Source organism: Pelodiscus sinensis, chromosome 7, assembly GCF_049634645.1.
Source record: "Pelodiscus sinensis isolate JC-2024 chromosome 7, ASM4963464v1, whole genome shotgun sequence".
NCBI lineage: Eukaryota > Metazoa > Chordata > Testudines > Trionychidae > Pelodiscus > Pelodiscus sinensis.
The window spans coordinates 8,837,053-8,849,369 of record NC_134717.1 but is presented as its reverse complement, the minus strand read 5'-3'; the positions used below and the strand labels follow the sequence as shown (position 1 = coordinate 8,849,369).

At 43.6% G+C, this 12,317-nt stretch overlaps 1 protein-coding gene across 9 annotated transcripts in view; it reads left to right on the top strand.

The window, feature by feature from the left end:
* Positions 1–12,317, top strand: part of SEMA5B (semaphorin 5B) — a 372,195-nt gene that overhangs the window by 308,377 nt on the left and 51,501 nt on the right. For all 9 annotated transcript variants that reach the window (XM_075933113.1, XM_075933119.1, XM_075933111.1 and 6 more), the window contains one exon: positions 9,682–9,799. In XM_075933113.1, coding sequence (XP_075789228.1) covers positions 9,682–9,799 — 118 coding nt within the window. The remainder of the gene's footprint in view (positions 1–9,681; positions 9,800–12,317) is intronic.

Below are 12,317 nucleotides of genomic sequence, written 5' to 3'. Positions count from 1 at the left end.
CTGCAATCTCTTTATTGTGAAAGTTGAAGTTATAAACAAAGAATCATGTACAAACCTCCCACCCCATTCAGAAATAAAACATACAACGTTAGAGCCTGTAAGTCTACTCAGTTCTATTTCTTGTTCAGCCAGTCGCTCAGACAATTCAGCTTGTTCACGTTTTCTGGAGATAACGCTGCTGCTTTTCGTTTACAATGTCACCTGAAAGTGAGAACAGGTGTGCACATGGCACTTTTGTCACTGGCGTTCTATTTACATGCCAGATGATCTAAAGATTTATATGTCCCTTCATGCTTCCACCACCCTTCCAGATGACATATGTCCATGCTGATGGCAGGCTCTGCTCGATCATGATCCAAAGCAGTGCAGACTGGCATATGTTCATTTTATTCATCTGAGTCAGATGCCACCAGCACAAGGTTGATTTTATTTTTTGGTGGTTCAGGTTCTGTAGTTTCTGCCTCTGAATGCATGCTTTACACCTCATCATGCTCCGATTTTGGAAGGTACTTCAGACTCTTAAACCTTGGATCAAGTGCTATAGCTATCTTTAGAAATCTCACTTCGGTACGTGTAACAGGATCGTGACTCACCACTGTGGTCCGTCCTGCTGGTCTCCTCAGGAATGATCCTCAGCCTTGGAGCACCTACTGCTACCTTGTGTCTCACCCTCACTTACCTCTTTTCTGTACTGGTTCAGGCCTTGTGTCCCTCCTTGCCCCCAGTGCCCTTTGCTCATGGTACTGCCCTGCAGCAGCGCCGCCACACTCTGGGATCCTCTCCTCCCAGGACACCCCAGCCCCGTATACCCACCTTGCCTCAGTGACTCATTGCCTTTCATCATCTAGCCCCTGCCCTGCAGGCAAACTGCAGTCTGACATGGCCACTCATCATTGGCAAAGGAGTGGACCTGTTGCCTTCTGCTGACCTGACTGCCTCCTAGTTTTCTCATGTCTGGTGAGCAAGGCCTCAGCCTGGGAGTTTGCCTGTTCAGAGCGCCCCAGTTCTGCTTGCTCTTCCCTGGTCCTGCTCTGTCTCAGTTACCCTCTCTTGCTTATCCAAGCAGCCAGGTTCTTCCTGCTCCACAGCTCCAGCTCCAGCTCTGTCAAACAAATCTCTCCTCCTCCTCTCCAGGATCCCAGGTGTTCCCTAATTGACTGCTATTGGCCTCAATTGCTTTCTCTGCCTTTTCAGCCCTCTCCCAGGGCTAGGTTTGCCCTTGTTTCACCCAGAGCCCCCATACAGTACCTTCTTCACGTTTTGTTAAATCTGTAGAGAAAGTGAATGAACAATATGTGCCAAGTTGTCATCCAAGATTATCATAACCTGATATATATGGCAGAATGCAGGTAAAACAGTGCTGGAGACATACGGTTCTCCCCCCAAAGAGTTCAATAACAAATTTAATTAGCACATTTTTTTTAATGAGCATCATCAGCATAGAAGCATGTCCTCTGGAATGGAGGCTGAAGCATTAAAGGACATAGGAATGTTTCACATAGCTGGCGCATAAATACACAATGCCATCTACAAAAGTCATCCATGCAGACACTTGTTTTCAGGTAACATTGTAAATAAGCAGGCAGCATTATCTCCTGTAATTGTAAACCAACTTTTCTGTCTTTGTGAGTAGCTGATCAAAAAGTAGGACTGAATGGACTTGTAGGCTAAAGTTTTACATTGCTTTGTTTTTTAATGTAGTTATGTAACCATTTGTAAGTTGAGTTTTCATGATAAAGAGATTGCACCTCAGTACTTGTATGAGGTGAATTGAAAAATACTATTTATTGTATAATTTTTAGTGCAAATATTTGTAATAAAAATAATATAAAGTGAGCAGTGTGCACTTTGTATTATGTATTATGATTGAAATCAATATATTTGATAATGTAGAAAAACATCCAAAATTTGTAATAAATTTCAGCTGGCCTTCTATTGTTTAATAGTACAATTAAAACTGATGAATCATGATTAATTTTTAATCAGGTTAAATTTGTTGAGTTAATTGCAATTAATCGATAGTCTGAGTTAAAACACAACGTTGCAACTATCAGCCTACTCACTGTGGGCTGGGGGCTGTTTTTTCACGGAGCAGCAGCTTACATAGCAAGTAGTTCCAATGAGGCGTAAGGTCCTACTCCGAATGAATAATGAGTGACAGACACTGCATCTGAATGTGTTGCATTGTTTGGTAGAAAAATGAAGTTGCAACTTGACCAGCATCTGACTGCAGCAACTCCGTTCCAGTCCACTTGTCTATTTAGTGGGAAAGATAATGGATTTACACAGGTCACTAGCCTCTCTCTATGAGTTTAAATTTTTAAAGGTGTCAAAATTACAGGGATTGTTTGAGGTTTTTTTTTCTTTTTTAATCTTCTTTTCATAAATCATGAACATCCTTTGATTCTGACTCTACTCTCTTCACGCCATGTGGTTTTCAGGAAGACAAAAGTCCATTCTTCTCTGCGTGGTGGGTTATTGAGACTGTCAGGAATTATGATTTGGTTGGCTGGAAGCTAATATGATTATTTGTTTAGTTCATCCCTTCTGCAGGTTTATGTTAATGGGACAAAAAAGCTAACCCTTGTCAGGAAATGCCAGTCTGCCAAACACAGGCTTAGGCTCACAGCTGATCAATAGCAAAATACCACCCTATTGCTTACAAAATGCTGTCCTCTTTGTATTAGCCGGGCTGCTCTGCATTTGGAGCCTATTAACATGGACTCCTAACATATCAAAGTAAAGTTTAATACTGTAACTGAGAAGGCTCCTACCACCGTCTGTGATTTCAGGTTCTGTGTCAGTCTCCCGTCTTCTGTCAGACAAAGGACTAACATAAGCAGTGTCCTCCCACCCTGGGCTTAATAAAAGTCTTGGTGTCCCGCCTGGATTTTTCATCAGCAGTCTGCCCCTTGTACCAGAGAGTGACTGCAAGGCTGCTTCCCAGGGTCTTTCTTCGTCATGGTGCTTTCAGAGATTGGCATGAAATGTAACCTCTGCCACTCCATAGCCTCTTGGCTTTCTTCTACCTCGCTTCTCTCCTCCTTCCCTGCCCTTTATACCGGAGAGTGTCCGAAGAGCTTCTCCCCAAGACCCTCCTTCCTGAAGTCATTTCCCTACTGCAGGGACTATTATAAGAGACCATCCCTTCCTGGCAGTTTTCTGTGCTGACATTCTTCCCCTGCAGCTCTTTATGAGATGCACCCACCCTGGCTCAGCTGGATCTGACTTAATGAACAGGGCTAGCCGGCCCCAGGCCTGTGGCCCTTAAAGGGTTATGCAGCCTGTTAAACCCTCACTCACCCACATTCCAGAATTAGTCGCATTTACTCGCAGAGTAAAGAGAAAGGGGGCGAGAAAGAAGGAAATGGAAAGAACGAGGAAGGACATGACGAGAACAAGAGCAGCCCGGTGAATTGTCGGAGAGCCTTAGCTGAGTATCTATTAGTATAAATGCCATGTGATTGCTTTGTGACTCTGGGTACAGAATAGCACGTTTGCTTGTTGTCTCTCCCATGGCAATTAGAAGAGAGAACAGAAGTATTAATTCTTGCTTTTCTTTGCTCTGTCAAAGCCAAATCTCTTGGGTCTCCTCTATTCATTTTAAAAGGTCTATTTTTTACACAGTCTGACACTTTTATCTGTCAGGGAAAACCGACCAAGCCATGGAGTCATCTTGTGCCGTCAGCAAACGGGAGGCTGGATGGGAAACTTTTGAACTGCAGAGGTTTAAATTTTAATGAAGTTTTAAAGGAAGAAATTGTTCAGTCCATAAACAAGAGATCCCATGTCACTTGGATCACTGGATTGCTGCTTCTGCTTTTCACAGCACATTGGAATACTTAAGGAGGGAGGAATCCTGATGGGTATTCCGCTCTGGCCTCCTGGCCCACGGGGGATATTTGTTGGCGGTTCCTTCACTGAGAATGTGAGCCATCTGTGTGCACCTGGCAAAGGTCACAATTTCCCCCAGCACCTGGTCCTTCCATAGTGAGAGGAAGACCCTGGCACACATTTAGATCAAGTGCGCCAGGTTGCAGGCTGTTTCTGGCTCCTCCAGAAACTTCTCTGATTCTGGCTGCACTCCCCACATGTCCTGATTTACGCACTCCTATCCATGGACCCACAAAGTCACGAAATGTCCTCATCAGCCTCCTCTTGGTGCTGGCCAAGGTGGCCGTTCACTGTACCCAGAGGAGAAAGCTAGATGGAGAGGAGGGAGTGTTCTGCCAATATTGGAACTACTTCCAATCCTCCCTCAAGTCACGTCTCTGGGTAGAGTTCCTCTGGGCCACATCCATTGGCTCTCTAGAGTCTTTCCAGGTGCAAAGGGTGTTCTCTGTTCCGTGTCCTTGATTTTATACCTGTGACCCTCATTCCTGTTCCTGGTTTTTCATTTTTTGTCCCGTGAATGCATTTAAAACCTGGATCCAGTGGCTCCTCTCCTTGGGTGAATGGGAGGAGCCTTTTGATGTGGGTGGGCGTAAGCATCCCCAATGTTTCCAAAGGTGCACATTGGAATAAACAGTCCCTTTATGGAACAACTGTGTTCAGAAGTTAGACATTCTTACGTGTCATTTAACTCGTGCTTTGGGACAGTGTGTTGTGAAACTAACAACAAACCCCATGACAGCCGTAACAAAAGGACCCTGAGGGCCTTCTAGTTTTGATTACTTTGGGAGAGAAATTCTCATGCTGTGGCCTGCACAGAGGACTGTGCTGGCTCTTGCTTTGTGTTTTCAGATGTTAAACTGTATCATAAGGACAAAAAAAAAGCACATATTTTTTCCTGATGAGCCACTACTGCAGGGACGTTATGTTATGGGGAGTGGGGTTGGCCCTAGGTTATTATGAACTAAGGACAGGAGATACTGAGAGATGAGGAATGGGAAAGGGAGACTGAGCGTGAGCGATGATAGAGACAGACCCTGGGCTGTTGAGGTTTGGGGCAGGAGGTGATGAGAAGAGGGTGAGGCCTTGATCAGCTGAGAAAAGGAGACTGGAGGTGGGGGCAGGGTTGTGGGAAATGGGGCCAGGAATCAGGCCTACGTAGTGTTGCATGAGGGACACTTGACAAAATTTCTGTGCTTAGTGACAGACATTGGGGGAGGGGTTACATCATCCAGTCATTCCATTTTTTTTTTAAATTACCAAAAACATTTTACCTCAGACTTGTGTCCATTTACAAGCTCCCCTGCTTAACTGTAGTGTGCTCTGGATGAAATCCTGCTTGCGGATCCCCTTCCGCCCCCTCCCCCGCCCCGGAGCCTTAATCCTCCATCTGTGTTATCCCAGCTCGTTGCTGTGGAAATAATTGTGATATTTGACAACCGACAGTCCCATGACTCCAGAACAGCAGGCAGCAGGTGAACTCTTACGAAGGAGATCCCAATTTCATGCAAATCTCCTTGATGAGTGAAAGTCGAGCGCGAACGACAAAACACCTGGTGCAGAAGACACAAGCAGAATTGTTTCTAAATTGGGGGCTTTCAGTACATGCCATTAGGCATTAAATGAGACATTTGTTGCAGTGAACTAAAGTGAATCACTATTGATACTAATGCCCTGTCATAATGAACCCAGCCCAGTAGCTGTACATGGAAAGGTATTTTCCTGACTCAGTGAATATGTTGCAATTATTAATCAGCATGAGCAGGTCCAGGGAGGGGAGGAAGACCTTTGCTGTCAGCAGCATTTATGCTTCATGCACTTCCCCCCTAGAGACTTCATCAGGTAAGTCAGTGGGCTACCCCATCTGTATTAATGAAATCACTATTCCCCGCTGTGCTCTGGGAGGCTTCCAGGGAGGGTTTCTGGGAGTGGCACAAATTCCCCGGTGGCACTGCTTCACTGGGAGTTGTGATGCCAAAGGGCAGGGTGGGATAGTGTCTCATTTGCTCCTTGAGACAACTCTAATCAGCAATGTGAAAAATCTACATACTGTTTGCCACTAAAGAGTCTTCATACGGAATGAAATCCTGTTCCTCTTGCAGCCAAGAGTAAAAGCCCCATTGACTTCAATAGTCAGAATTTCACTTTTAGCTTCTTTGGGAGTAGGGTTGCCAGGTGTCCGGCATTGGACTGGACAGTCTGGTATTTGTAGCTTCTGTCCATTAAAAACGCAGAAAGCATTTTATATGTCCGGTATTTTCTGTGTTTCTTGGATGGAAGGCCGCTTGGGACATTCTTCCCCTGCCGCGTCTGGTGGGGATGGGGAGAGCATGGGGATTAAAAAGCACCATGACTCTTTTTTTGTTGTGGGGTTTTTTTTCTTCTCAACAACTTTGGTCCCTGTTTTTTATTTTCCCGCCATGTTCGTTATTTTTTGTATAACTATCTGGCAACCCTATTTGGGGGGCAGGGACTGTGTCTTGTTCACATTTGTGCAGTGCATAAAAATAAGGGGCCCTCATCCTGATGGGGAAGGGGGCTTTTGGGCAGTACCATAATATACATGCTAAATGAGACTATTTGTAAAAAGTTTCCACGTGTATTTCCCATTCTAAACATAGAGAAACACTGTGGTCTTTTTGCGCTCATGGTGTGGCAAATACTGATTCAGTAATGGTGACTATTGTATAGATATTATTGATCCATAACATTTATATTATAGTAACATACAGAGGTCTCAACTGGATTTGGGTCCCATTTTTCTAGGCAATGCACATGACAGCCCTGTGTCAAAGAGTTGACCATCTAGCAGGTTTCTAATTTGTCTTTTTATTGCATATGTTGTTGTTTTCTCAATATAATTTTGGTAGCATTTTGGACGTAGTATAATTTCAGTTATCCAGATTTCCTGTACCTGAAAATACAGGTATCACATCCACAGTGTGTCTATCATATAGCCTGATGTTGGTTAACAGCATGTCCATTTATCTGAATGCCTGTTTATCTGAAACATTTAGCTGTCCTGAAGACCAGTCAGATAAATGGGTGTATACTCTGTTTTTATATCATTCATAAAATAAATGGAAATATATATAACAAAATCTAAATGAAATATAGATCTGAAAGCATTCATTTGGTGCATTGTCTCTTGCTGTATTGTATATTGTAATATTCTTTCCATTTATAAAAGTGAAAAATGAAGCAAATTGTGTGCAAGTAAATACGTTTCCCTTTATCCTAAATTGTATAATTGTCAGTTGGTTTCCTACCAGCTCTGTTCTGAATTTTGAAATGAAATTGACAGCACAGCTGTTGAAATCTCACTTGGTCACGGGAGCCAGCCTTGAGATGGAGAAATGTCTTGTTCTTGATGATTATTATTAAATGATGCCATATCAGGTCTGATTAAAAAAAAAAAGTCCCAGTCTCCTGTAAGTGGCAGAGAGAGGCAAAAGACACTTGTTCTATAGATGTTCCAGATCCCAGTGAGTGCGCACCTAGCACAAGAGATGCCTCGTGTTTACACACATGATGTCAAGCTTTTGCCACAACCCAACATTGCAGGGCAGGCACTGGTTCTGTGATTCAGTTCCTGATTGCCCCTCAGCTGTGGGGGTGAGCAGAGAGGTAAGGGACTGGCAGGCTGTGATTCACTGAGTGCACCGTTAAGGTTCTGTAATTCGCCGCTCTCAGCCAAGAACAGCACATTAGCTACATGACACACGTTATAATAGTGCCAGCAAAATGGTCAGTGCCTAACTGGGATATATTGCAGCCTGCGGAGTGGCTGTGGGCTGCAGCATAGAACATATGGAGATTATTTTCTGCATTTATGCAGCCCGTGTTTCCCTATAAATTAAATTCAGAGAAAATGTGCATCCGTAATAGGGTGATGCTCACAACTGGCATCCTTGTGACGAGTTGCAATGACCTGCTTCTACTTGCTGACTGCCCAGTGGGCCAGCTTAATAAAATCGGAAGCAACCACACGTGCTCAAGATCTGGAAGGACGAGTAGAAATCTTTGCAGGATTCTTTTGTTCCTCTTCTCTGTGTTTTTACTGCTTCCTCCAGAACCCACGCAGTTCCCTCCTAAAGTGCGGGACCTACCTAAGGGTCTTGAGCATATTCCATGCGTCTCTCCAGTCCCTGTGTCTGCTCAGTGACTATGTATCTTCCCAGAGAAGAGCTGCTGCCGTTGAAATGCAAAAGCCAGACAAGCACTTCCTGTGGAAATGAAGGCTACCCCAGTCTGTGGATTAGAACAGGATGGACTGCCAAAATAGTGGGATAAGACTCTTTATTCAGAATAATACGCACTGCAGCACATACATACCCTTCTGCGTCCTTGGGCCGGCTGAGAATTATCTATGTTTTTTCCTCAGGTATTTTTAAGCAGTTTGAGGAAAACATAATGGAGAATCATTATAACTTGTTCACTAAATCTCTCCTTTAAAACTATGAAGTGACAGTTGCATCGGTTGCTGTTTACCAAGCTTAAATCTGTGGTGAAACAGATGTCCTTCAGCAACAGATGAGCAAATTGGAGAGTTGTTAAGTAATAAAAACCTGTACCAGAGAGCAAAAGAATCAAGCGTTTGCTTTTGGGCAAATTGCTTTTGAATCAGTATGGACTAGTGCTGCATCCAAGTGTTTTCAGCTGTGCTTGAGGGACATCCTTTTTCATTTGTGGCTGATTATGGTCTAATAGGATTTCTAAGATTTCTGGGTGGGAATAGTTCACATCTCATTTTGTTTGATTTTTTTTCCTGATGTTTCACTTATCCTACTGATACCTACCTTTGGAATAAATCTCATTACCTTCCTTTTTTAGCTGCTTGAACGGGATTTTTCTTGTCAGTCCCATGCTACCATTTAACTGGCATGTCTGAAATCTTTGGGGGTTTTCGGAAAGAGCCAAGCATCAATTTGCATGATAGCAAAGCATGGATCACTGAAATAAAGAAATAACATTACAAATCCTTTTAGTTTTGATCCTTCCTCTTCTTTCTCTCTGGCTCCCTGACTGGTTGCATATATTCTCTATGGCTTGTGTGCTCAATTTTCATTATGAAAATTTAATGACTTGAATTCAGAATGGGAGTAACCAAGATGGAGCAGCCTGATCACTGACCTTTGCTGTCTAGTGGTGAGAGTCATCATAGTTATTTTTCTTTAGCAGCTCATTGGATGGGAACACACACGTAGCTGTAAATATGGATCTGGCAGGAAAATGAATGCCTCAGTATTCAGAGCAGACAAAGGCTCAGAAATAATGTTCTGCTGTTCCTTTTCCAAACTAACATCTTGATGTGAGGATTATCAATGAAATCATTGTTTTGACAAAAGCCAAGACTAATAGAAAGCCTTTGTTACTGGCCCATTGGCTAATTTTGCTTCTCTAACCCCTTTGGATGGACATAGTGTCAGCAAACATGCTCACAGAGGATGCTTTGTGTGAGATCTGGCCTGGTGCAGGATTATTTGGGGGCACAAGGATATCTCAGTGACATGTGTTCTTGGACTAAAATTTTTAATTTCCCCCCGTAGGCTTCATGAGAGAGTGACTGGATTTTTAATCGACAGTGATATTTGCTGTGTCCCCTATCATCTATGTTAGTCAACTGTTCTCTCCTTCCAAGCAGGTGAAGTGCTGCCTAAAAGAAATTGTTTCTTTGGCTGAGGTTCAGAGCAGTTGACAGCTGTCATATAGGAGCGCTGCACTTTTATTACAGTTTTTTAGAACTAGCCGGTCCTCAAGAGCTCTAATCTGTTCTCTTTCCTCACACAGGGAATGTCTAGGAGCCAGGGACCCATACTGTGGCTGGGATAACAAGCAGAAACGATGCACCACCATTGAGGACAGCTCCAACATGAGTCTGTGGACTCAGAACATTACTGAGTGCCCTGTAAGTGGAAATTAAACCAAAAGAACAGAAAAATATATTGCACATAGTGTGTGTGTGCGTGCTAGAGTTGAGAGAGTCTAGTCAGCCTGCTGCTTAGTACATCTCTGTCTATGCTCTAGGGTTTCTGATTCTTGCTGGGGGCTTCCTATTGCTCTCCCCCGGTTAAGTCAGAGCAGTCTCAAAGCTGCTTTAATGTATGCATGGCTGCTCATTGCTCTCTGTGGGGGTGGGAAATGAGAACGGGGGAAGTGCCAGGTGCTCTTGCCATGCCAGCATGTCCCAACTCATCTCTGGTATGAACCTTATGTGAGAATCTGGGAGCCAAGAGCTGGCATGGGGCTCTTGTGACAGCTGTGTTGGCCAGAGACGCGCCCTTGCCGGACAGTATTCCATTGGAGAAGCAGAGAGAGGCTGAACCTAACCAGAGAATCATACTGTGTGTGTGTGTGTGTGTGTGTGTGTGTGTGTGTGTGTGTGTGTGTGTGTGTGTGTGTGTGTGTGTGGCGTATAAAGAAAGAGGATGATAGTGGTATATATTAAAGTGCAGGAAATATTGTGTGTGTGTACACACAAATGGAAGGGAAGTGTGATGGTGTATACATGTATGAGAGAGAGATGAAATTGTAACCCTCCACTCATCTGAGTAGGGCTCAAAGATAGTTTAAAGCATTCAATGGGAAAACTTTTCTGTTCTCACCATGGCCTTGGAAATGTCATTACAAGAAACCAGCTCTACTCAACTCAGTTGATATCTGCACAGTGGCTCTCTTTCTGCCTGCTGTGCCCAGTTCATGGCTTCCACCTTAAAAAGCTGCATGGCCAAGTTGATTCCTGCTGCTTGACCCATAGCTGTGGATAGTCTACTCTTCTTTCATTACAGTGTGGAAAATAAAAGATTTATTTTTTAACTTCCATTTTTGTTATCTAATGCCAATGAGCATGGTAATGCTGCCAACTGCAGCAGGCTGAAAAGGGGCTGTGTGGGTTATATCTTCAATGTATGGATGTGCTGGGATATTTATTTCCCTTATCTATCTTTCTTCTCAGAAAATTTCCCAGGAAATACTAGTCATTACTTCAATCCATCCTCTGCTTGGCAGGCTTAAGTCTTTCACCACTGGATTCAGAGGCTTGTGTGTTCATAACTGTCTTGTGCGGTGCTTCCTGATTGCACATGCTGTTATCTCGTCCTGTTTAATGCCTGTGTCTGTTGATAGGTGTGTGAGGTGTTAATCCTCTAGTTCGAATGCAGCTGCCATGGCGAACATTGGGAAGTGTGTGACTCCAGATCATTGTTTCAAGGTTATAAAAGCCACACAGAGCATTCAGGAGAATTCTAAATATTGTGTGCTCCTTGCGATATACATTTCACCTTTGTGTTAGAATTTGATACACAAATAGTTTTAGTTTTTTTATTAATAATGTATTAATTTATATCAATATAGTACTTTTTATTCCGAGTACTTAAACCACTTACATTACATAAATGACGTCTGTTCTCTCTTTCTTCCCTCTGTCCATCACTGAAATATCTCCATCTCTGATGTGGAGGAGATAGCTGAGTTAAGGCCCTGATTTGGCAATGTACAATGTAAGCACCCAAGTGCGTGGCTCAATAGGGGCCTTACACTGCAAAAGAATTTAGGACATTAAGGAGAAAAATGTTGGACCAATTAAAAATGCAGTGGCCTGTAGAGAAATAGAATATAGTGACCCAATCTGGAACATGGCTGGGACACTGAAGTGGACAGGCCTGCCCATGTGAAGAAAACCTCGTTATCTCTTTTGTTTTACTTCCTAACCCTTGAAGAATCCAGGTTTTTATCTCACTAGGTTTCAGGTACATTATCCATTGTTTCCTAGTCTCTCTGCTTTCCGATCAGGTGTCCAGAGCAAGGCCTGGCTCGGCCCTCAGCTGTCCAGAGCTGCCGTTGTGGCAAACGTGCTGCTCTGACCCCCAAGTCAGGATAGACTCTTCAGCCTCCAGTATCCAAGCCAGGGCTGGACTACCCAATAGGCAGACTAAGCACGTGCTTAGGGCACCAGCAAAGCAGGGGCATCCAGAAAAAAAAAAAGAAGAGATTTTGTTTTTATTTTGAATTATATATGGGGGAGGGGAGTACCATAATCTTTTCAGTGCTTAGGGCCTCTAAAGGTCTTAATCCGGTTCTGATCCAAGCGCAGTGTCTATGGAGTCTCTATGGAGCATGTGCAAACTGTGATTATTTTTCAAAGGCTTAGAAGTTGGCCCAATTTGGCTATTTTCATAGGGACAGCAAAAGGCCTCTGTGACAAATCGTGGTGAGCACCAGTACTGTTGAAAGAAAAGGACGTCAGAAATATTTAACATGGGGAAAAACAATGAATTTCTCGCTAACTGTGCTCTAAGACAGTGATGGGCAGCCTGTGGTCCGTTGGGGTTCTGTGTGTGGCCCTCCAGACATTTTTTTTTCTCCGTGCACATTTTGCTGATTTTCATCTATGTATTTCTTTTCTACTGGTATTACTACAGTGACAC